General features: G+C 39.3%; 1 protein-coding gene across 4 annotated transcripts in view; it reads left to right on the forward strand.

The window, feature by feature from the left end:
• AFTPH (aftiphilin) overlaps positions 1–26,233 on the forward strand; it is a 47,423-nt gene extending 21,190 nt beyond the window's left edge. Inside the window, exons 6-10 of one of the 4 annotated variants that reach the window (XM_026653125.1) lie at positions 792–914; positions 6,418–6,478; positions 8,098–8,181; positions 13,675–13,798; positions 25,105–26,233. In XM_026653125.1, the coding sequence (XP_026508910.1) occupies positions 792–914; positions 6,418–6,478; positions 8,098–8,181; positions 13,675–13,798; positions 25,105–25,249 (537 nt within the window). In that variant the 3' untranslated portion in view covers positions 25,250–26,233. The remainder of the gene's footprint in view (positions 1–791; positions 915–6,417; positions 6,479–8,097; positions 8,182–13,674; positions 13,799–25,104) is intronic. The other 3 variants (XM_026653126.1, XM_026653127.1, XM_026653128.1) reach the window with 3 other exon arrangements.
• The last annotated feature ends 228 nt before the right edge of the window (positions 26,234–26,461 follow it).

A 26,461-nucleotide genomic window follows, 5' to 3' on the forward strand; every position in this document is an offset into this window, starting at 1 on the left:
TTTGGTTTCTTTGCTGATCCAGTGAGTTTGGGTCCTGAACATTAATTTCCTCATGTGGTGGAACCACTTGACCATTGGACAAGCTAATTTTGCTGGCTAACTTACACAATTTCAACGATATGTGGAACAAACCCATGGTTTGGACATGCTTCTGTGTGAACAGAAGTCTTTTGTATGACTGAATGCAAATTATGCCTGTGACTACACCAATTTTTCTCACTTACGTGAAAAGAGCTTGAGAGTTCAAAGCCCACTCAGATCATTATCCTAGGCCTTAGAATGAAAAGCCCTGTCTCATTGACCTCTCTGAGATTTTAATCCTTGGCAGTAGTAATAGCAAATCACACAGAAAATAAAGTATTGGAGACAAAATCATGCTACAAAATGACTCAATTCTTATAAATAACAAATTTGTTTTGGGTGGTAAAATGGAGTAAATACTAATATATTACTTTCTCCTGTGCCACTTGATCCTTGTGATAGTCCACTTACAGCAGGGAGGGAAAATGTCATTTGATTATGGAACAATATCTTCTAACTTGTGTAATGTTACTGATCGTAATAAGACTCAGTTAAAGGGTTTGGGTCTCCATCGTTTACTGTAAAATGGTCCCTATGATCCACTAAATAGAGCTGGATGAGGTCTTAAAACATTGAATATGAAAATAGTCCCAGAAATAACATTTGGGAACCACCTACTTCAGAATATTACTATTTAGTACCATATTTTCTGTCTTTCAATGTCTGTGTAGTTCTTGGCGTATATGTACACATGACTCTTATTTTTTTAGGGTATGTTAGAGCCTACCAAGGAACCTCTGAAACCAATATCTGCTGCAGAAAAAATAGCTTCCATAGGACAAACTACCCCTGTATCACCAGAGATGAGCACGTGTACATCTGATCAGTTCCAGGTAAAAAACTGGAAAGCAGGGTGCCTGATCTAGCTTTATAATATTACAGTCCAGGGTTCCAGGGCCAAAGGAATCTGAACATATAAAGGAGTTTTCTCTGCATCACAGTAAATCCCACCCTTGGATCCACCCCTTGTGTGTCTGGAAGGAGTCCCAAAGCTGTCTCTGGCTGCCAGCCACTAACAGGGAGACCTGCATCTGCTAAGAGCCCTGATGACCTTTAATGCCTCTAATGGTTAGCTGCTTTCTAACAACTGACAGTGAATGAGCTCCTGCTGTAATTGTGAAGTGTGCCATAGCAGCTGGCCCTCTTCTGGCTAATGTTTTTCATTCAAAGTTCTCTCTGGGTTTCTTGTACCTTCCCTATCCTTAGTGCCCTTTCCTTTTTGTTTTCATATTTTCTGTATGGCGCCACTTTTACCTGTCTGACAAAAATTTCTTAAACTTTCTAAAGTATAGTTTTAAACTTGTGCTTGTTGCACTGTTTTTCCTTTCTCCCTTTCCCTTTATTTTATCTTACATAATACATAGGAAGCAGCCTGGCCAGTTAGAGAGATACCCTGAGTGTAGTCATAAAATGTCCATTACTGGCACGTGTGACTGTCTCCAGCATCTGTCAGTGGAACATTCTGGGGCATCTGAGTCAGTGGGACATACTGAGGCATCTAAATTATGAGCATGTCACCTCAGGCTCAGCACAGATTCAGAGAATGGGGTTCAATACAAACATCCCTCAGAGTTCTGGTCAAGTAAATTAAACCACTTGGCTCCTTTGATTATACATCAGGCCCATGACTTCTGATTGAAAAAACATCTATGATTCTAGTTCCAGTTGTTCTGGTGCTTAGTCAAGCCACTGGATCAAGCACTTCAGGACTTATTGATCTCCATTAGCAGTTTGTTCTACCATGTTGATTTAGGAATAACAGAGCTGTCATGTCCTGCTGGTGGTGAAAGTTTTTTTCACTGTTGACTCCATTCAGAACAGTCAGTACCCTGGGTGCCCCAAGTGCATCTGTGTTTATGCTTATATCTAGTTATCTCTGTCTTTGTATTCAGCACCATCAGTGTCAATAGTCTCAAAGTGGCCAGATTTGACTCTTGTTTCAGTGATCAATTCATCCCCCATCTAGTTTTGTTTCCAAGTCCTATGGCGAGACTGAGCACCTCAGTTCCCCACTCTCTCTTCTCCTTCCCTTGAATCCCCTTTTAAAAAAAGTTGTCTAGAGATCTATCTACATTTCTCTCCTTTTCGAGTATCTTCTACTTTGTATTATGGACATCTGTTGACTTCTTTGGAGTCTGAAGTTGTTATCCTCATCTCAGCATTCAGGATAACTTTGTGCTTTCTTAGTTGCTTATTGAGATACCTGGAGAAGTTTGATTTTTCAAGAGTAGAGACCTGCTGTGACCCAGACCTTTAGAGAGAAAATTACCAGGTATTCTTTTCTGAAGGTATTTATCATAGCAGTTCCACGCGTACACCTCTTCCCCACTGTGTTGGAGGTAAAATGTAATGACAGAATATATTTTATGCCTTTAGCTATTAGCTGGCATTCTGCTTCGATTAATCTCAATGAGATGAGCTCTTAAAAGGTCCTGTTAATTACATGAAGGGCCACTAGAACTGTTAGTGATGACAGATGCACGCTGCCCTGCTATTGGCCACTGGCCAAAGACAGCTATGGAACCCCCTTCAGTAACATACATGTGAATGATCCAAGAATGGGATCTAAGAACAAGAATTACAGGTAAGAAATTTCTTTGAGTAAGCAATGGCAGGGCACTTAATAAATTAAATTCCATAAAGTGCAATAAAGTAGCTCTGAAGTAGTTTTCTAGAAAGGAAGGAAGTATTTGAAAAAACAAAACAAGAACTCTTGTATAGTAAATTTTTTCCAGTGAATACATTTATTTATGATCTAATGTATGAATTGTATACAGTTGTATAGCAAGTCTTTTCTTCCAGTTTTCCAAAAGTCTTGTTTACAGTGCTGTATTACTGGCAACTTTTAAATGTTGCCACAATATTTGTATTGCAAGCTTGTTTTGCAACTTTAAGACAGCAAAAATTCTTTTTGTTCAGACTTAATCTCTTAAGTGGGCTATTTGTGTGGACACAAATGTTTAAATCTTAAACAGTCTCTTTTGAATTAAAAAAGCTCCCACACAGTGAAACAGCAATAAACTATATTTATAGTGCTCCGGAAGGTAATTGAAAAACAGTTCATATGTTAAACCAGAGAGCTAAATATTGCACAATAAAACTAGGTTTTTCGATTTCCTCTTCCTCACTTTCTTAGCACACCTAAGGATAATTCTCTGACAATTGCACCGACTCAATTGTATCTTTAAACCCCAACCTACAGTCCTAATCTAAGGCTAAAAAAAGCCTACCCCTATAATCAGATTTCTCATACTTTTTGTTGGGCACTTCTCATTAGAGTTAAAACATACTGTTAGGAAAATGGTTGTAAACACCAGGGCTTCCAAAGGATTTTCTGCTTGTAAGGCTGGCAGAGATTAAACTCCCACATCTGATACACATTCCTATTGTTTTTCATCATCTGGGATACCTGTACGGAGCCTTGAATTATCAGTGTTGCTAGAGTCATCCGAGGGCCAAAGCCAAGAGCACCAGGAAATTATTTCTATTTAACTGCATCTGAATCTTTTGTCTCCAGCCCCTTTCCTTTGATTTTAGCAACTATCTCAGAGACGATTCATCTTTCATGACACTTTGTGGATGTTGCCAACATTTATCTACAGGTTATATACATTTTTGGCAGCTTGCTGCTCAAACTATCTGAACCAGCAGAATAACTTCCTTGTCCCCAAAAGCAGGGCAGTTTGTGTTGGAGCCAATTTTTGCACCTGGGGTCCATCTAACACTTTTTCTCGCTTTTTTGCTAACATTTGAGAGTAAATTCAGTGTTCATGAAAGTGAAAGAGGCTCAGTCAAGGTAGGCACTAGTATCTTACCCATACAGCTCTGCCAGTGCTCCTAAGTCCTGAACTAAGTTCCCTCTAAGATGCACGGCTGTGCAGCAGTCTACTAAGCGCCGTGCAGGTGCTCAGGGCGGCGGCAGGGAGAGGGGAAACGTGCCCCTCCCCCAGCCCTGACCTGGACCTATCGTGGCTGGGGGAGACATGCTCCTTTCCCGGCCCCAACCCAGCCCCGGCACGGACCTGCCGCAGCCATGGGAGAGGCGCCTATCCTGTGGCCCCAGCCCTGGAGTTGCCGCAGCAGCGAGAGGTGCCTCTCCCCCCCCCAGCCCAGGTGCTGCTGCAGGGAGAGAGAGCTGGGGGGAGTTCTCTCTCCCCACCGTAGCCCAAGGGCAGCCTGCACCCCAAACTCCTCATCCCCAACCCCATCCCAGAGCCCACACCCCCAGCCGGAGCCCTCACCCCCCACACTCCAACCCTCTGCCCCAGCCCAGAGCCCCCTCCCACACTCCGAACCCCTTGGCCCCACATCCGCCATATGAATTTTGTTATGTGCACCAATATGGAGGTGATGTGTCACATATCCCCTCCATATTGATGCACATAACAAAATTCATTCCGCACATGGGTGGGAAAAATTAGAGGGAACGCTGGTCCTGAATCTAAATCCTTTAACAGAGACTTCCAAACTATTTCCAGGGTGATCGTGTGACTAAATGGGGTCTGGTAGGAAACCATTAATCCATGTTTTCACTTGTGATTTAAAGCCTGAATTTGAGCTCATTTCTCTCAATGGAAAAATGAGATTCAGTCATGAGTATTTTTAGTAAAAGTCCTGGATGGGTCATGGAGCCGTGATTTTTTGTTTTGTTTTTTTGCCCGTTACCTGTCCATGACTTTTACTAAAAATACTCATGATTAAATCGTAGCCTTACTCATAACATACTGGGCATGGCTGTCATAACTGTACCAGCTGCAGGTTCTGCATTGGCACCATTATTCTTCTTTGCCACTAATTTGAGTATTTTCAAATGCTAGTATTTTCACTAAGAGTGAATAAAAATTAGATGTGATTAAATCTTTAGACACCAGGTTGTGAGAGACTGCTTAAAGCATACTCATCAGTACTGGAAACACTGCAAAGGCATTAGGAAGAAAAGATTTCTCCAGGTAAAGTTTTTACCACAAGTAAATACAGAACTTCCATTCACCACTTATTTTTTGGTTTCCAATAATATTTTTCAAGAAGCTAGAGACTTCTTAAAATTTCCCTTTTATTGTATGGAGCTGGCTCAAGCCTCTGACCCTCTACTTTGTGAAATTGCACAACCTTTCAACATTTTGTTCCAACTTTTAGAGAAGGAGGCAATAGTTGATTAAAACAAGAGCCCCCTTCTTACTGAAATAGTCAGAATGTGTCTTAACCTCCAAGAACCTGCTAATAAAGTTTAACTCCAGTAAGACATTCCATATTGATTATCAAAAGTTACAACTGTTCCTGCTGACTCAAGTATAATGAAACAAACAAAATACAATGTACCAAACTTACATAGTTCAAGGCAGATCCTTCCCATTGTTTCTGAAAGCTAATTTCACCGGGGAGCAGAAATGTAACAAGCAAGGCCTATCTATACCACGTATTTGTAATGCTGCTTCTGTGGATGTCCTCAGAATACAAATACATGTACAAGTTACACTACAGGTTGCCACTAGTTATCAGGAAGCTAAATATATCCTTCCTTCCCCCCAACCTCCATTACTTGTTCATACTATGTGATCTCTGCATCTTGCTTAACTAACTTAGGTGTGCAGAAGGATTGAACAAAAGGAAATGGAAAGCTAAGGATACTCTCCTAGGAGGAGACCCAGTTTCCATTTTGAGTCTTGCCCTTGGATTTTGTGTGTATGTGTAAATTCTGGCATCCCATCTCTTTGTCATCAGACAGAAAATTTGGGACTTGACTTAACCTTTATTGGTTAGGGTAACATATCACAGGGTCGTTGTAGGCAGTCTTTTCTTTTCAGAGTGTAGTATGCTCCCCAGGTGTGCTGGGGGGAGCCTCTCTCTAGAAAGAAAACATGGGTTCCTTCACGGTGAGTAACTTTCATTTTTGGATATAATTGTGCCAAAGCATACAGAAGTGGAGAACATACTCTTCGTATTTAAAATAAAGAGCCACCTAAGCTAAACTGTTCACAACCTTTCGTGCACAAAAACTGCACTGTGTCCAGTTGGAGTAGCAATTTCTCAAATTTTAACGCTGTATTAATGTTTTTGTTTTTGTCACCATAATTTAATTAAATTAACAAAAACCTATTGGGGCTAGGGAGGGTATCTGATCCGTTTGATTCATAATTGAACCAGACTTTGAGGTAGACTTCAGGGTTTTTTATGAGTGTATTAAGAAAATTTACAGCTCACAACATCTGAAGGTTAAAATATTTGTCTTATGTTCAATTGTCCCCTTAATATTTAGGTGCAAAAAAATATTTGTGTGAAACATTTTACATTGTTATAACCTGAACTGAAATTTGATTTCTGACTTTTCAATTCTAGGAATCTCTACCACCTGTCCAGTTTGACTGGAGTAGCAGTGGCCTTACTAACCCTTTAGATGGTACGTCTCTCCGTAGAGCCTCTAGCACCAGAGCTAGAGTTAAGAAAGCTACAAAGTTCAGACAAACATCTCTCTGCTGATTTTTTTTTTTTTTTTTTAAATATATATTATTTCTTACTCTTAACTTTGGAAATTCAGGCTTTCTTTCTGGTTAGATCTGCCACAAATAAAGCAATCTGTAATGTTAAAACACTAAGAACTAGTTAAGATTTTATTTTCCTGCATTTATGCTGAACACACAGTGGCAATATTAACACATCATTATATATTTTCAGATTATAATGAAGATCTGAATAGTTTAGGATTTACATGTTTTACTTTTAAACATGTATTTTTCCCAATGCACAATTATCTGTTTAGACTTCCAAATGAGTGGCAAAATTAAGTGTATAGTGGCTACTTCAAAGCACAATTGTTTAACCAAAAACTGTTTGCAAAAGAGACATTTCTTGACCTGGAAGTTTTCAGATTACAAGTATTTTATATATTAAAATGAAAAATGTATAATTTAATGCGTAATCACTTTTGCTTAAACTCAGAATCTAAATGTGTTCAATTATTAAAGAGGTAGCTACGTACATCAACAAACATAGTCATCTACATAGTTAAAAATTTACGTAAAAGAATTTAATATAGTTTTTTTAATGGGGAAGTGATTTGTCACACTAACTGTGTGTCTTAAATGTAAGCTGGAGGAGAAGGAAAAGTAACAAGTTTAATAAACTTGTTGGGTGGCAGGTTAGAAACCTGTAAAGAACGTGAGGTTTCTGCTAGCAACAATTATTTCATAATATACAAGTTGCTAAAAAAAATAGCTAAAATAAATTACATCTGTCACTACATCAGTGCTATCTAGTAGTGTTGTTTCCAGGATCTGTGGAAAGTAACAGCTTGGATATCAGTACCATGGTGATGAAGGAAAGCCTGGATGGGCCCTTTTGCTGTTGTCCGGTCTCTTATTACTTCAGTCAAATCATCCTGCTTTCTTTTTAACAAGCAACTTCTTCAAAATGTATCCTGTTTGATTTCTGTTTCAGTGTTAAAGGGGAACAGTATAACTTACCACTGAGAAGCTGGATGTAATCATGGCATTCATTATGATGTATTTACATTGTTTTAAGCTGATATTGACAGTTCATAACCTAAAACTAGCTAATACAACTTGTCCAGTTTTCAATTCTGTGCTTTAATTGGAGGATCAGTTACATCCTCATGCTAGAAGAATGGTTTGTTTTCTTTGACATTTAAAACCATTCTACTCCTCCTACAAATTGGCCTAAGAATTGTTTCCCTTTAATTGGGCAGATCTCTCTTGCTGGTTCTACTCCATTTTTAGACTGAAATAAATCTATCTTTCTTTCTTCTTATAAAGTTACTAGTGTTGAATTATTTGCTGCATTGTACATGAGAAAATGTACATTGAATTAAGTTGTTAACCTCTTTAGAAATTACCAACTAATATTGTAAGCCTTGTTTTCATGTCAATTTTTAAATTGTGTAATGAGTACTAATTATAACTTGCATGTTCAAGTGTGTGTCTTACCCCTTTTTACACATAAACCCCTCCCTTGGCTTACCTTCTATATGGCTGCCTACCAACATGGTCACTGAATTTCAAGCTAGTGGAGGTTCCACTCTTCTGAACCTTGATTTCTTTGGGCCCGTGGATGACAGTAGCTCTAGCAGCACGACCACAATGCCAGGTCAGCAGAGTGTTATAACCACAAATATAGTCTTAAACAATTTACTAAAAGCATGAACACATCACTTGACTTTCCTATAAACAAGGATCTTCTATATTGTATTTCTCTCAAATGTCTTTCTAGTACATTTTTTAATCTGTGTGCTATTTTCTGACATTTGTATTAAGTGCTAAGTATTTAAAAGGTACTGTCAGCTCTGTACTGATGCACATTTAAGGAGCGAATGGCTCTTAAATTCTTAAACATCAGATATGTAAAACTTTCCCACTCTGTTTCAAATGAGAACTTTTGAAAGCTTACTTTTCAGAATAATTCATGTAAAGCAATTAGAACAAAATATAAATATAGTATAAAAAGGTGAGAAACCTTCCCTCTTTTCAAACAAAAGACTATTACAATACAGTTGATTATTGAAATTAATATAGTAGTGTGTGTGTATATATATATATCTAGTAACTTGCTGAATGTGTGAACTATATATTTAAGTACTGAGAGATTGGGCATAGCTACCACATGTGACTATCTAAAAATTGTAATTTTGTTCTTTGACAGTTAGTACTAATGCCATGATAAAAGATAAGTGTTTTTAATAATATTCGTAGTTGAAAACAAGCAGTTCCATGTTTCTAGGACACTGAAAGCTCAACAAATATTAGACCATTGACTGTAAAAGAATAGCAATTTCAGCCATGCTTTATGGTTCATTCTCTTGATAAGGGACAAAAGTACCTGTCACTTTCTACTTTGAATAAAATGGGAAAACAATTGAATTCATATTTGTATCATGGTTACATTTTCTTTAATGTGGTTTTGACATGCTTCAAATATTTTTGTGAGCTTGTGAAAACCTGTGTCTAGGATTTTAAGTTTTTATGCTTGAAAGTTGCACTTAAATTCCTGCAAAATGCATTTATTTTTTCATTTTATGACCATTGCTGTATTTCACTTTAAGGGACAACTTCCCTCAGTTCTGAATTATTTGGTTTTTAACTTTACTCTTAATTGCACTCAAATTCACTCCAACCCTCTCTTCAGGAGCCAAATAATGTAAGCATTGTGCAGAGGTGTTGGAATAATGTGATAACAGGTTTGCCATAGAGGTGCGGGTAGCCAAAATAGAGAAGTTTAGAGCATGCTATGACATTTGCATAATTCCTTCAGAGAGATTTTTATAATAGCTAAATTTAAATCCACCAATTAACTTCTCTTTCAGTAGAGTTCACCAGTACTCTACTGGTGAATATTACCAGTAGATATTTTATAAGATGAATGGTAATATACATTCTCATTATCCTGCTGTTGTGGACACTTGAAGTGATTACTACAGTGATGCTTTGGTGGCATTTTATTGCTTTTTGGGTTTTGGTTGTTTTTTTGTTTACAAATGTATCATCCAACTGCAGGTATTACCACCTTCCCTGGTATGCCGTATCGCCATTGCCTGCGGTATTTTCCTGACTTGTTTCTGGGAAAGTCATTTGTTTCCTAGCTTACAGCTCTGTGTGTGTTTTGTGTTTAACTTTGTTTAGGAGCTTTATGTAGAATTTGGTTGGCTAACGTTTCTCAAATAATCTCATTAAGGTTTTGTAGTGCTGCCCACAACCATTCTCTGATCATTTAAAAGGAATATAGAAGATGCACATTTTTATTTTAAAAAATCCATTTTGACTTATTTTTGAGACAAGTAGCCAATTATTTGTTAAAAAACAAAATTGATGTCAGCAGTAGAAGATTACTTCAGCACCTTTTGGTGATTAAATATTGCCTAGACTCCTCTGTCTTGTCATATCTGGATCCAAAATAACTTTATCTATAAAATGAATGTTAACAATAAATTAAGGGGACTACCATCTCTAATTTATACATCTGTTATGCTATATATGCAGCAGTTTTCTTCATTGCGCTATGCAAACACATAATTCAGTAGGAGCTACCAAGTAACACACTAAATTGAGCAGTAACTTCAAAAATTGTACTCTGATGCAAGTGAATGCAATAATACTTGTTTTTTAGTTGATAAATGATATAGAAGGTTGCAGCTAACAAGTTATATTTGTCACAGAGCTGCATATCAAAGGGCTCACTCTGATCACATTTTTAAAAAAAATTGTAGCTTTACTATTTATACCTTAATGGGATCTCAAAAGCTTTTGCAAGTCACTCCCCCTACTAGAAGTGGACATTCAATGGAGCTGGGTGTTTTTTGATCATTTCTGAGTTCTGTAAACATCTGATGCTGTTTAAAATGCATGGTATACTGGTTTCAAACTTGGCACATTTTCCCATGTTGTATGTAAATCTGGCTAAGACCTCACTTTATGAGAATTTGGAAAAACAAGTACATATTGACTAGTTTTTTTCCTAATGAACAAGTATCAAAGGCAAACACTTACCTCCCCCCCCCTTTGGCTTAACCAAGGGATTATCAGTTTCAGTTATTTTGTCATCAGTTTAATTTATTAAGCACATCTCAAGACTGTTTAGTTTATGCCAGTGATTGATATGCCGGCCACTTCCTGGGCATTAATGACCCAGCAGTGAGGAGCTTATGCAAGATGCAATTGAGGGGTGTTAATCTCATCCACTTGCACCAAGGCTGTTAGTTACAAAATGGAATTGGAGGAGTAACAGGCATAGCTGGTTTTTAACTGGTGAGGTTTTGAAGTTTGGTATGTGTAGAGCATTTCTAAAAAATGCCCAGACATTAGCTAATATCTAACATTGCAATCAATTTATAACGGTTAATATTTTTAGATTGTTTATAGGGTTGTCAATTAATCACAGTTAATTCACGCGATTAACTCAAAAACATTAATTGCGATAGAAAACATTAATCGCACTTATAACAATAGAATACCAATTGAAATGTATTAAATATTTTTGGATGTTTTTCTACATTTTCAATATTAATTTCAATTACAACACAGAATAAAAAGTGTACCGTGCTTGCGTTATATTATTTTTGATTACAATATATGAACTGTAAAAATGATAAACAAAAGAAATGGTATTTTTCAGTTCACCTCATAAAAGTACTGAAGTGCAATCTCTTTATCGTGAAAGTGTAACTTACAAATGCAGATTGATTTTTTTTTTGGTTACATAACTGCACTCAGAAACAAAACAGTGTAAAACTTTAGAGCCTACAAGTCCACTCAGTTCTACTTCTCATTCTGCCAATCGCTAAGACAAACCATGTTTACACTGACGGGAGATACTGCTGCCTGCTTCTTATTTACGATGTCACCTGAAAGTGAGAACAGGTGTTCGCATGGCACTTTTGCAGCCAGCGTTGCATGGTATTTACATGCCAGATATGCTAAACATTCGTATGCCCCTTCATGCTTTGGCCACCATTCCAGAGGACATGCTTCCATGCTGATGATGCTTGTTTAAAAAAATAATGCTCGTTAAAAAAATCCTTGGGGTGGAGAATTGTATGTCTCCTGCTCTGTTTTACCCGCATTCTGCATATATTTCATGTTATAGCCATCTCGGATGACGACCTAGCACATGTTTGTTTTAAGAACACTTTCACAGCAGATTTGACAAAACGCAAAGAAGGTACCGATGTGAGATTTCTAAAAATAGCTACAGCATTGGCGTGGAGGTGTGGAGCATGCTTTTAGAAGTCTTAAAAGAGCAACACTCTGATCCGGAAACTACAGAACCCAAACCACCAAAAAAGAAAATCAACCTTCTGCTTGTGGCATCTGACTTAAATGATGAAAATGAACATGTGTCAGTCCACACTGCTTTGGACCGTTATCAAGCAGAACCCATCATCAGCATGGAAGCATGTCCTCTGGAGTGGTGGTTGCAGTTTTTTTGTACATAATTCTAAATTTGTAAGTTCAGCTTTCATGATAAAGAGATTGCACTACAGTACTTGTATAATGTGAATTGAAAAATATAGGTTTTTTTTGGTTTTTAAAGTGCAAATATTATTCAAAAATAAATATAAAGTGAGCACTGTACACCTTGTATTCAGTGTTGTAATTGAAATTAATATATTTCAAAATGTAGTAAACATCCAATAATTTAAAATAAATGGTATTCTATTGTCGCGTGATTACGTTTTTTTAATCGCTTGACAGCCCTAATTGTTTAGCTACGCAGTACACTGTATAGCTCAGCCTTTAGTTATTTGACATTAATTTTCATTGTAGTTTGAAATACCTTTTTCCTTTGTCTAAACCTGACCATATGTTAAACAAGTGATGGATATAAGATTAAGAGCACTTTGCATTCTAAATTAAGTGATTATTTTTACCCTAATGCACACTACACTACAATTTAAAAAAATAAGCATTCATAGTTCTGGACAAAGTATATGTAGACTTCAGCAATTGTACAGGAGATGTATTAAAATCATCCATCTGTACTTGCAATAGTCTTCAGACTAATTATTATATGAGCAGAAACTTTTTTTTTACATTATTTCCCCCGCTTGAAGCATTTTAATAAGTCTCGATTGCCAATGATTTTTAGAAAGAATAAAGGTCATGTGTAAAAGTCCTGTAGCTATTACTTTTGATGACTGTTGTACACCACCACTTAAGAGGCAATCAGCCAAATTTTGCCCAAAACTATGCTGGGTTTTTGTGGTTTTGTTACAGCATTTCATAGAAGGCTTGTTTGTATTTTTATTCTTTGGGATTTAATGGATTGCTATTAGAATATAAAAATCATTCAAGGTACAATGTCAAAATAGGTATGGCTTAAGATGGTAAAAGCTGGAAAATTAAGACTGAAGAATCCACTTACTTCAATAATTGGTATGCTCTAAACATGTGTAAGAGAGAAGAAAATAGAATGGGTCAAGGATTTAGATATAATTATAAATCTATGCTACTTTACAATATGTACTGTAGATCCAGTGAAGTGGAGTTAAGAATGATTGATCTTCCTCACTTTCATCAATTTTAAGCCAAGCTCTTATTACTTAATATGATATCATGTGGTTTAATAATGAGTTTGTGCTATACACTACGTAATCTTATTTGAAGCCCACTGATTTATTGTCACTATGAAACATTCATTTTTAAAACTTGATTTTGTATTTTTTCTACTTCTAAATGGCAGCTAAGCTGACTTGTTCCAATCAATCACTTGTTAAATTATTTTTTAAATAAAAACTAGTTGTTAAAATGAATAAATGTTAAATATTACACCTCCAAAATTTTAACTGTGCAAGATGCACTCTAATGAGCAAACCAAACTCTTAATGTTGGTTGCCCATAGGCTGACACCTTGTATGCCAAATGTAAGTCCACTTTTCTACATTTTTCTAGTGCAGTTGTAAGCCACTGAAAGGGGGTGAGGAGAGGTTTGGAAACATTGACAAGTTCTGTCATGTTCTTTTACCGTATTTTGTTGAAATTTTAAATCACTCAGATGTTTACAGAAAACGAAGCCTTTAGCATCTTGGTCTATTGCTAATTATGATGTATTTGCATCCAACCATCACTGATTATTATTTTATACTATAAGGTGTGGATCCAGAGTTGTATGAGTTGACCACGTCAAAACTGGAAACCTCCAATGCAAGCAGCAAAGTGACCGATGCATTCGCAAGGCTCATGTCCACAGTAGAGAAGGCAAGCACATCTACAAGGTAAATCATGGTGACCAGTTAAGAATTTTAAAAAACAAGGATTGGTCAGTGGCTGAGAAACGAAAGGCCGTGCCTTTAGATTCTAAGTCCTTGAATGAAACACATTTTATGTTAGTAAATACATTAATGAAGACTAGTCCACATCACAAAATCATCATCAAAATAGGGGGAAATCTGTGATGATTTAGTCAAATCAGGAGACAATTAAAATGAGCTAGTGTGTGCATATTAATTTTCTCTATCAGAATTTAATTATTTGTAAAGATACCAAGCATGACTGGACCAGAAAAGGAGACTCTCTCAGGAAAATCATTGGCTGCTAAAAATGAGAGGATAAAGTGAGTCCTGACAAACTTAACTATAGCGCTTACCAGTTCGGTTTCACGTTGATTTAGAGGAGTCAGCTCTAACAGGTCATTGTGGGAGAAGCTCATTTTTGTTGTGCTTACTCTACTTAATCCACAATATGGAGAGTTGTACTTGCTTTCAAGCGAGAGAAGTGAGTACAAGGGGGACAAACTGCACATTAAAAACCAGCTTTATCTGTGGATCACTCCACAGGAACTGCCAAACGCAGTGTATTTAGGAATAAGCATGTACTTCATGGACACTGCTTTTTCTTTATGTACAACCTAAATCAGAACCTTTCGGTTACATATGTATCCCTGAAGACTTGTGTAGCACATAAGAGCAGAACAAGCACTCCTTATTCATAAGAACTAGTTCACATTTTCATGGCTTATTCAATGATTGTGTATCTTAGCTCTGTCCAAAGAGATCCCATTGCTATCTAAAATTCAAATGTGTAAATTCATGAATTTGCTAGCATCACTTGAAACAATATTTTCTTTCAGTGACCCTTTAAAATCTTCCAGTTGCTGAGTAGGAATGTATGCCTTATGTATTTATAAAATATCTGTAAACCAGAGGTTCTCAAATCATGGGGTGGCCCTCCCCAGGGAGGCACAGGAATGGTCAAGGGACAGGTGAGCTGTGTGCTGACTTTTTTTTGTTGTTTTTTTCTCTTTTTTTTTTTTTAAAGAGCTCTGGCTGTCAGCCCCGGATGACTGGGGCTTGCGCAGAAGGGCCGTGCACACTCAAGAGCGGGGATAAAGGGACAGCCAATGCCCTGTCACCCCAGCTCAGGATCTCCTCACTGACCCCAATCCCCTCACTGGGAGGAGGCTTGGACTCCCCCTCTCCCCAATCCCTCACTGGGAGGCAGCCCAGACTTGGCCTCTCCTCTCCCCCCACCCCAATCCCTCACCAAGAGGTGCAGCCTGGGCTCCAGCTGTCAGCCCCAGGGTGGCAGCAGCAGTGCAGAAGTAAGGGTGGCAATAGGGTGCGAAGTCTGCTGTGAAAAGTGATGGCAAATATCACTTTTCACATTGCCACCTTAGTTCTTGCTGCTGCTGGTGTGTGCTGCCTTCAGAGCTGGGTGTCCAGCCAGCAGCTGCTGCTGCTGCTCCGCTCTGCCTTCAGAGCTGGGTGGTAGTGCTCTATTACTTGGGGGGGGGGGAGCGTAAACGACCACAGACACAAAGGGGGGCCCAATCAAGTAAGCTTGAGAAGCACTGTATTAAGCATATTAAGTTTAAAAGGGTAGTAACACATACTAAGTAAGCAACGTTCTGAATAACTTTTTCTAATTTATGTTTTGCAAAAAAAAAAAACCTTAGTCTGTGCTTCCACTTAATGACATTTATTGTATAATTATGCTGTGATATGAATGGTATTGCAGTTTAATACTTTGATTATTGTGTTTAGACTAGGGTTTTTTAAACACCAAACACTAGATGTTGAAAGCACTCTCTATAGAGTGTTTTCTGCGTCTGTGGAGTATATTTTTACTGTTTCTCCACAGTGTGAAAATACCAGAAGCTGATGTTTAAAAAGAACTTACAGCAGTGGTGGGCAACCTGCGGCCCGCGGGCTGCATGCAGCCCATCAGGGTAATCCGCTGGCAGGCTGCCAGACAGTTTGTTTACATTTGCACGGCTGGCTGCAGCTCCCAGTGGCTGCAGTTCGCCATTCCCGGCCAATGGGAGCTGCGGGAAGCAGCGCAGGCCACAAGGAAGTGCTGGGCCCCGCTTCCCACAGCTTCCATTGGCCAGGAACGGCGAACTGTGGCCACTGGGAGCTGCGGGCGGCCGTGCAAATGTAAACAAATTGTCTCACGGCCCGCCAGTGGATTACCCTGACGGGCCGCAGGTTGCCCATCACTGACTTACAGTGACAGTGATGAAATTTCAACTGTGAACCATTAGGGGGAGCCCTAAACCTCAGAGCTGTCTTGGTTTATGTTTAACAGTACTGATTATAGCAGGGCTGAAAATCTAGCATCTTCTTGGAAATACAGTAACTTTTTTTTTTTTGAACGTTTACCTCAAAATGGTCTGAAAGTACTGAATAGAAAAGTAAAATTTTTAGTCTTCCCGTGTAAGAGAACAATGCTCACTTCCTAATAGCTGTAGAGTGGTTTTCCAGATATTTTAATAAAAGCAGCTGAAAACTCTCAGAAAAGCTTGCAAACTCCAAGGTGCATGTAGTGCTCAGAAATGTCTTTTGTTTACTCTAGTAAGTCTCTCTATAGATTTACACTTGTTTACCTGGCAGGCTTTTCAAAATGTCAGTTCAGTTTTTACAAAGTGGTAGAAAGTCTTATTCAAACGAATGTCTGTCGGCACACTACATTGTTGCATTTGATTGTGGGCTTTTTGGTTCAGCATCCAAAGTATGGTAGGAACTTCGCAAGCAGCAGGTCACCCCAAGTAGTAGCCTCCTGGTGTTTACGCATAGAGACTAACAAGGGACATCAGAGTGCAAAAAAATGGAGTAACATGGCCGTGCAGTAGTTTAATAATACCCACATTGCCTTAGCATTTTTTTTTAGATTGTTTCAAGTTTTTGAAGGGGAGGGGATTGACGATGTGGTAAAAGCAAGGAAACAAAGGTGGTGAAAGTAATTTTGGAGGCAAGAAGGTGAAGATAAGGACATGGTAGGATGTATATGAAGAGGATGAGGATAAAGACGAGGAAAAGTAGAGGTATATGAAGAGGCAGAGGGGAATGAGGTAGGCCAGCCTACAGATAAGGGGTTGTGATGGAAATGGAAGTTAGTATCAAATACAAATATTGATTATGGTGACACGAGGAGGCTATAACTTCTGGTCTGGTGTTTGGGGGCTTTTATGGCCTGCCACAGAAGCTGCACATGCTGATCCAACCAACATGTGTTGCGAGTAACTTAGGGCTGCTGGAGTTTGATGCCCCAGATTAGTGTATGTGGTGGAGAGTAAGGTGTGGGTTGGCAGGCCTTCCCTTTATCCTGTTCCCTGTTGCTGGTGGCTATGAGAGGAAGCTTCAGGGGCTTGTGGGGGAAAAGAAAGGGACCTTAGAGTGCGGTTAATCCTGGGTGCATGGGTGAGGGCTGGTTTGGAGCAGCTGGGACCTGAAGTTTCCAGTCTTAATTTTATTTTGCAACCAAAATTCAACTATTAAATCTGAATTTAATAATTAGCAGTGATCGGCTGCTAGTGTTTTTTTTAATTAATCACATCCCCTCTGAAAAAGAATCATTCTGTATATCCTTTATTTTTTCTGAAATTTTTTGAACCCAAGATCTGTGGGGGGAACAAGTGAGATGGGTAAACTGAAAGTTTAGAAACCTGTTGTGGAAATGTAAGTGACTTCCTCAAGCCACAAGGCCCCCTCATTTGTGTGAAGTAGCACCATTTTCATCCACAGCCTGGTTGCTCACAATTATACAGGTACTTCCTCAAAAGGGGGGTGGGAGGGAATTGACAAAATAGTTCCTTACATATTGTTATATTAAACTTGAAGATAAACAAGCTAAAATGGAGAATCTATGATCCTGTAAAGCATACTGCTGAGATTCTGCAATCATGCAGAACACCATAGAATTGTCAGAGTCAAAAGTTTATCTACTGCCTTGATGAAAGAAAATGGAGGGTGGAGATCTTGCCAAGAAATGGCTGAAAATCTCATTCAAGCTTAAAAAAATATTTACTGATGGGCACTGCTGAATGCTGTAGACTAGCTTTTTAAAATTAGGGTGTGTCATATATCAGCCCATTGTTGCAGTTGGTGCTGGTATTGTGATAATATCCACAATGCTTATTCTAAACACACAAGACAGTCAGTGTCTTGGACAATATCAAAGTCAATAAATACTAAAGGTTGGGAAAAGGGGATGAAACATACAAGCAGAGAGGTCCGGTTGTAGGCTGGAACATGTACTGGTAGGTCCATATTTGTTCAGAGGCAGTGGGGGTGGTTAAACCACTCTCCAGTTGCCTTCCTGCCTAGCAATTATTAGCAGGCTAATTTCTTGTTGGGCCTCGCACAAGTGCATGCTTAAAGATCATTTTAACAGTGAAGGGGTAGTGGCCTAGCATATCTCCTTGTGGAAGGTTGTTCGTTCCTTAGGAGGTGCCATGGAAGAAAATACAGAGATTGTTGCGAGAGAAACAGAATGGGGCATACACATTCTGCAGATGGCATCTTAAGAAATTCTATCAAGAAGTCAGCCTGCCTTCAGCCGTGTCAGGTTTCAGAGATGGTAAGAAATCTTGAGAAGTACAACCACCACCAAGGATCCATTCACTCATGTCAATCTTATGACTCAAGCTGAAAGACATGCATTTTTCCCATAAGGAGAACTGAAGAATGCAGGTACAGAAGCACTTCTCCTATTCCCAGGAACACTATAATTTAATGAACAGAATAAAACAAACCGAATAAAGTCCAGACCAGTGAGAGAGAGAGAGAGGTGGGATATGGTTATAGATATACATGGTGCTTTAAAAGGGACAGTTGCACAAAGCTGAAAAAACAACGAGGAGTCCTTGTGGCACCTTAGAGACTAACACATTTATTTGGGCATAAGCTTTCGTGGGCTAAAACCCACTTCATCCGATGCATGGAGTAAAAATACAGAAAGCTGTGTGTGTGTGTGTGTGTGTGTGTGTGCGTGCACACACACCACATGAAAAGATGGGAGTTGCTTTACCAAGTGGGGGGTCAGTGCTAACGAGGCCAATTCAGTTAAGGTGGAAGTGGCCTATTCTCAACAGTTGTCCAAATAAATTTGTTAGTCTCTGAGGGCTTGGCTACACTTGAAACTCCAATGCGCTGCTGCGGGAGCACTCCCGCGGCAGCGCTTTGAAGTGCGAGTGTGGTCGCGGCGCCAGCGCTGAGAGAGAGCTCTCCCAGCGCTGCAGGTACTCCACCTCCCTGAGGGGATTAGCTTACAGCGCTGGGAGCGCAGCTCCCAACGCTGGGGCACTGTTTACACTGGCGCTTTACAGCGCTGTAACTTGCTGCGCTCAGGGGGGTGTTTTTTCACACCCCTGAGCGAGAAAGTTGCAGCGCTGTAAAGCGCCAGTGTAGCCAAGGCCTAAGGTGCCACAAGGACTCCTCATTGTTTCTGCTGATACAGACTAACACGGCTACCACTCTTAAACCTGTCACAAAGCTGAAAACAATTATAAACCAAATCAGTCGGAGAAAGAATTTAATCAGGAAAAGGTGACTGATAATTCGGAACACTTTTACTAGATGCCCCAAAAGCCACAATCGAGGAAGAAGACTGTCTTAGTTTAAAAAAAAAAACAAAAAAAAAAAACAAAACTCATTTAGAGGGCAAGTGAAGGCACCTATAAAAAATTAAAATTAGCACATACAAAAAAGGGAAAACTGATAGTAATGATATAGACTCATAGACTTTAAGGTCAGAAGGGACCATTATGATCATCTAGTCTGACCTCCCGCATGATGCAGGCCACAAAAGCTGACCCACCGACTCCTGGAATAATTCTCTCCCTAGACTCAGCAGTTGAAGTCCCCAAATCATGATTTAAAGACTTCAAGTCGCAGAGAATCCTCCAGCAAGCGACCCCTGCCCCATGCTGCGGAGGAAGGCGAAAAACCTCCAGGGCCTCTGCCAATCTACCCTGGAGGAAAATTCCTTCCCGACCCCAAATATGGCGATCAGCTGAACCCCGAGCATGCGGGCAAGATTCTCCAGCCAGACCCTCCGGAAAAAAGTTCTCTGTAGTAACTTTTAATATCCCATCATTGACCATTGTTACTAATTACCAGCGATGGCACGTTATTGACCTATTGACTAAAATCACGTTATCCCATATAAATCAGAAGCTAGGAATTGTAGAAAATTGATGAGGGAAGCAAAGGGACACAAGGAGAAATCCTATGGCCAACAGAGTTAAGGACAAGAAGAAGGAATTTATAGGAAGTATACTAGAAACAAAAAGAATTCAAACAATGAAATTGATTAGTTAGAAAATGGAAATGGTAGACTAACACTTCTGCATTTTCTGCATTATTATTGATAAAATATTTTTGGGGAAAATAGATGATGTAGTCATATTAAATGGTAACACTCTTTTCATTCCACTAGTATCTCAGATGATATAAAACAGCAACTACTCAAGTTAGACATTTTTTAAATCAGCGGGTCTGAGTAACTTGCATCTAAGAATTTTCAAACAGCTGGCAGAGGAGTTCACTGGACCATTAATGTTGGTTTTCAGTAAGTCTTGGAACACTGAGGAAGTTCCAAAAGACTAGAAGAAAGCTAATGTTGTGCCAATATTTAAAAAGGGTAAACAGGATAACCTGGGTAACTATAGACCTGTCATTCTGATGTCAATGCTGGACAAGATAATGGAGTGGCTGATATAAGATTTGATTAATGAAGAATTAAAGGAGGATAATATAATTATACCAATCAACATGGGTTTAGGAAAAATAGATCATGTCTAACTAGATACCTTTTTTGATGAGATTACAAGTTCGGTTGATAAAGCTAATAGTATTGATGTAATATATTTTGACTTCTGTAAGGCATTTGCTTTGGTACTACATGACATCGTGATTAAAAAAACTAGAAAGATATAAAATTAATATGGCACACATTAAATGGATTAAAGTCTGGCTAACTGCTGGGTCCCAAAATGTGATTGTAAATGGGGAATCATTATCAAGTGGGTGTGTTTCTAGTGGGATCCCTGAAGGGATTGGTTCTTTGCCTTATGCTATTTAACATTTTTATTAATGACCTGGAAGAAAACATAAAATCATCATTGATAAAGTTTGCAGATGACCTAAAAATTGGGGGAGTGATAAATAACGGAGGATAGATCACTGATACAGAGTGATCTGGTAAGCTGGACTCAAGCAAACAGTATGCATTGTAATATGACTAAATGTAAATGTAATACATCTAGGACAGTACAGGTCTGTCTCATCTTACGCTGGGGTTACGTTCCGCAGTCAGCGCCTAAAGCGAAAATCACGTATAGTCAAAATTACATTGAGTATAATGGCGGGCGGAATCGCCCGCACTACAGAAACAGTATTTAAATTGTTGTTTTTCTCTTTTTTTTTTTTTGCCGACCACGTAAAGCTGAAATCGCACATGTTAAATGCACCTAAGATGCGACAGACCTGTACTTACATGTAGGCTGTACTTACACAATGGGGTACTCTATCCTGGGAAGCAGTGACTCTGACAAAGATTTGGGGGTAATGGTGGATAATTAACTGAACGTGAGCTTCCAGTGCAATGTGGCCAAAAGAGCTAATGGATGCATAAAGAGGGGAATCTTGAGTACGTTATTTTACCACTGTTTGACCACTGCTGAAAATAGTGTGTCCAGTTTTGGTGTCAACAGCTCAAGAAGGATGTCGATAAATTAGTGAGGGTTCAGAGAAGAACCATGAGAATTATGAAAGGAATAGAAAACATGCCTTATGTGATAGATTCAAGAGAGTCAACTTTTTTAGCTGAACAAAGAGAAGGTTAAGGAGTGATTTGATTAGTCTTTAAGTACTTACATGGGGAACAAATATTTAATAATGGGCTTGTCAGTGTAGCAGAGAAAGGCATGATGCGTGGAAGTTGAAGCTAGACAAATTAAGACTGAAAATAAAGCATACATTTTTAACAGTAAGAGTAATTAACCATTGGAACAACTTACCGAAACTTGTGGATTCTCCATCTCTGACAGTATCTTAAATCAAGATTGGATGTTTTTTCTAAAAGATAAGCTCTCAGAGTTATTTTGGGGAGGTTCTGTTGCCTGTGTTGTACAAGAAGTCAGACTACATGATCACAGTGGTCGCGTCTGGCTTTGGAATTTATTAAAGTTGACACATGCTATTGTGGGATTCAGCATCATTAGAAAAGTTACTGGCTAGGATTAATGCAACTGTCATGGCTCTTTGTACGACTTCCATCAAAGCTGGCCTCATCAACCCTACAACTGTTAGGCAATTTAACATGTCTTGAGAGGGATACAAACAGTTTGCATTATTACTACTTCAGATATTTAAGTTTAGGAGTCGTGGAATATAAAACCCTGCTGGGCAGTTCTAGTGGTTTTATCTGCCTACAGTGCTCGTTGCATTCAGAAACCAAGGCCATACAAAATGTAGTAGCATTGAAGCTCCAACAATGGGTGATGGTGGTGGTTGTAGCCAGAACTGTAACCTGGACTGGGTTAAAGCAGTTTTGCTGTAGAACTGTATTGGTTATCTGGGAGGACAGGCTAAGTTGCAGAGCACGCCAAGACTGTGTCTACACTATGGACCTTACATCGGCACACCTGTGCTGTGCTGCTGTAAGGTCTCCTGTGTAGCCACTCTGTGCCAGCGGGAGAGAGCTTTCCCGCCGGCATAATTAAACCACCCTCAACAAGTGGCAGCAGCTGTGTCGGCAGGAGAGTGTCTCCCGTCCATACCAGCTCTTGTGTGGGTGAAACTTATGTCAGTCAAAGGGGTGGTTCTTTCACACCCCTGACCGACAAAGGTGCTAGTATAGACAAAGCGTAAGTATGTAAGTGCTTGCAAACTGGAAGGAAAGCAGATTGTTGCATTCACGTAAATGTGTGCACTTCAGACTCTGTGGCATTTTGGGGGCGATGTTGCAGGCACTAGGCATTAAAGCTCTAGGTGGTGGCAATGCCCTTTTGCCTAGCATAGTTTGTACTTGTCAGAGACTGAGCACCAGTAGATGCAACACCAATCATATTTCTATGACATTTCTTATATAGTAGAACCTGTTGAGCAGAGAATGAAGCGGATAAATAGCAAGAAGTTTGGGAACTCTCTGTATGCCAGACCAGCATCAATAGCAGTTTCTGTAATTGTGATCTTTGAATCAACCCTCTCCCCGCTTACTTCCTCTTTCAAACTGTCCCTTGTCGGATACAACTGCCAATCTGCTATCACCACTGTAGCACAGGAGTTTGCACCTTGAGAGGGCTGTGGTAATTCATCACTAGATTGTGGTCTAGCAGCCTATTGTATTTGCCAAATACTGATAATATACTGGTTGATGACCACATTTCAACAGCTCAGAGATAAGGTGCCCTCCAAGGCCAAGTAGAGCTCTGAGTGTAAAATAGGAAAGGAAGGAAGGTTTTTCTACTCCTTTCTTCACTAAATCTAGTGCACAGCTTTGTTTATCCTCCAGAATTTGGTAATCTGCCTAGTCAGTGGCTCATGAAATTCCACTGCAGCAGAGAACAGAAATCTCACTATTCTAGTGAAGGAAGCTCAAGGTTAGCATCCAGGCTGCCTCATGTAGAGATCTTAAATGGTGCTTTCAGGTGGCAAACCAAAATGACGGCTCAGCGTCAACACAGTGGCTAGGTATGTTGAGGATGAGTTTGAATCCAGAATTTTGGGCCTCTCTCCTGTTTAAGAAGCCCTGGGGAAACTGCTGAGGCAACACACTAAAACCCTTGCTTTCTCATGATCCTCTGAAGGAGTGGTACTGACAGGTGCTGAAAAGAGCTAAATCTAGCCCATCTCATTGGAAGAATTAATGCTGTAGATATGGGCTCTAAAATTGAGCCTGGAAAAGGACGAACGAGTTATAAGGAAATCTCTAATAAGTTCTAGTTCATCTGTGTGATTTCAGGCCTTTGCCTTTCTGTTCTGTCCTCAAAGAAGTTTGAAAGTAAAGCAGGGCTGGCCAACCTGAGCCTGAGAAGGAGCCAGAATTTACCAGTGTACATTGCCAAAGAGCCACAGTAATACGTCAGCAGCCCCCCCATCAGCTCCCCCCTCCTGCTCCCAGCGCCTTCCACTCACCGGCAGTCCCGCCAATCCGCGCCTCCCCCTCCCTCCCCGCACCTCCCAATCGGCTGTTTCGTGGTGTGCAGGAGGCTTGGGGTGAGGGGGAGGAGTGAGGGCACGGCAGGCTCAGGGGAGGGGTCGGGAAGGAGTGGAGTGGGAGCAGGGCCTGTGGCAGAGCCAGGGGTTGAGCAGTGAGCACCCCCCGGCACATTGGAAAGTCGGTGCCTGTAGCTCCAGCCCTGGAGTCGGTGCCTATACAAGGAGCCACATATTAACTTCTGAAGAGCCGCATGTGGCTCCGGAGCCACAGGTTGGCCACCCCTGAAGTAGAGCTTGCTTGTAGTAGACGTGTAAAATATTCACTGAGAAAGCAGTTCCAGTGTCTTGACAGGGGACATCTCCTATAGTGCTCCATAGTAACATTCAGTTCTTCTATCAATGGTCAGCGTTCCATAAGATCAAATATGGCTCTGTAAGGGATGTTTTGTAACAATTAGTCGAGGTCTCATTCTATTTGAAGAGTAAATTAGGTGTTTGAAGGAAAACTCTCACTGGGTTATGCCAAATGCCCAGTGACAAAGGTGTGAAGGGACATGGGGCATGATGCCTTTATTAATTTGTATTTAATAACTCTTGTGAACAATGCAGGAGGAAAAGAGTTGAGAACATAATACAAAAACGTAAAGGTGATCGCTTAAATTATATTCAACAGTAGAAGCATCTTAATAGTACCTGCTCTCCTACAGAAAAAGGACTTGGTAAAATATTATGGGTTATTATTGGGTGCAGCCACTAATTATGTAGCTGGATTGCATCTAGCAGGCCTCCAAGCCTCCTTTCAGATGTTCCTCTTTTGGATGAAAAGATTTCTCTGTATGTTAATGATAGTACTCCTGCTATCTTACCCAAAGGCTAAAGTTATAATTATTTCTCACATAAAGTGAACAATCCCATGATGGTGCATCGGAACTTGCAAAAATGTAACATCTGAGTAGGAAACCAATTTCCTTCATTAAAATAACGTTTGAAACTCTGTGCCAAACTTCCATGTGAGGTAATGTTGCAATTAGGCAGGATATCATTTGTATCGCTTTACAGAAGTGGTCTTACCTCAATCAGTGGCTCTTTCTCCAGGAATGTCAAGTAATGGATTAATGCACTCTTTCTCTTCTTAACAGGAAGCCTAAAAAGGAAGAACATCTTAGTGAAGAGGCTGCCAAGGTGATTTCTAGCCTTCCTGACTTAACTTTCATGCATGCCAAGGTGTTGATGTTCCCAGCCACATTAACACCTTCAACACGCTGCCAAGAAAAGGTAGACTAAGTGATGTGAATTGGACACTTTCTATTGATTTTATTTTTTCCCCTCTGGGTCATAAAAAGCAATCTTGCTTTAATTAAAAACTTCAAGTTCAGATGATTTGTTGGTAAGCAGCACTAGAAAGGTATACATAGTAATGTATATTTATTTACATACTGGAATCTAAATTTATATTAGAAAAAAGTGTAAATAATTGGGGGTGAATCTTTTTGAAGATTTATTCTTTTTGTTGTGCTGGGATGTATACATTTGTCTTTGTGAAATACACTGGTGTCCTTCTTACAAAACTTTAAAAAATTTAAAAAGAAAAAAAAATTTCAATCTTCACTCGCTGTGAAATCCCCTTTCAGTGTTTTCAGATTGTATCAAGTGTCTTAATTTCTTTTCTGCATATATTAAAATATTTCATTTTAACTGAAAAAGCCTAAAAGGTCACATGGGTTTTTGTTTGGGGTTTTTTGTTGGTTTTTTTTTGGGGGGGGGGGTTCAACTGTTTCTTTAAAACAGGCAGTTCCTTCTGTTTGATCAACCTAAATTTTTTTTTTGTTTTTTATCTCTTCAAACTTTAACACTATGGCTATACACTATATAGCCTTTTGAAAGGTATATTGTCAGTACCTTTTTGTGTTAAGTTCTGGATCACTGTCTAAACACTCTGTCTACATTTAATCAATTTGATTTGGAAAAGAAGGACCAAAACTATGAATGTCTTACAATGAGATTTACCTGTTACAGTTTTTGTTCTGTTGTACCACTATTCCTATGTTTGATTTTGCACAGTGTAAAATGACATAATCATAGATTGCTATGGTTTAGGCTGTATATACAGTAAAAACTATGGGTTGTAAATGTTTGGGGAAATTCCTATGGAAAAATAAAGCTATGTAGAAGAACCTCTAACAAGGTTAATGTGCATGCCCAAGGTCTTTTGAAATTTAAGTGTGTAAATTTCCTTTTAGCTTACACAAAATAAAATAATTTAAAAGATGTGTATAGTCTGATATCTTTTATGCAGAGTTTCACATATGCTTACTCGTTTTTTATAATGCTAAGGGACAATTTGATATGCTGTACTGGGAGAGCATACAATAAAACCTCTCTTTGGCTTCGGGGCTGCACCGGGCCCACAACACACTTTCTTGGGACCTACACAAGGAAAAGCAAAGCATGGTTTAATTGTGTCCAGCCTCTGGATTGAGTGAGCTTTTCTCTTCT

This window comes from Terrapene carolina, unplaced genomic scaffold, assembly GCF_002925995.2.
Source record: "Terrapene carolina triunguis isolate 2854851 unplaced genomic scaffold, T_m_triunguis-2.0 Scaffold132, whole genome shotgun sequence".
In the NCBI taxonomy this organism is placed as follows: Eukaryota; Metazoa; Chordata; order Testudines; family Emydidae; genus Terrapene; species Terrapene triunguis.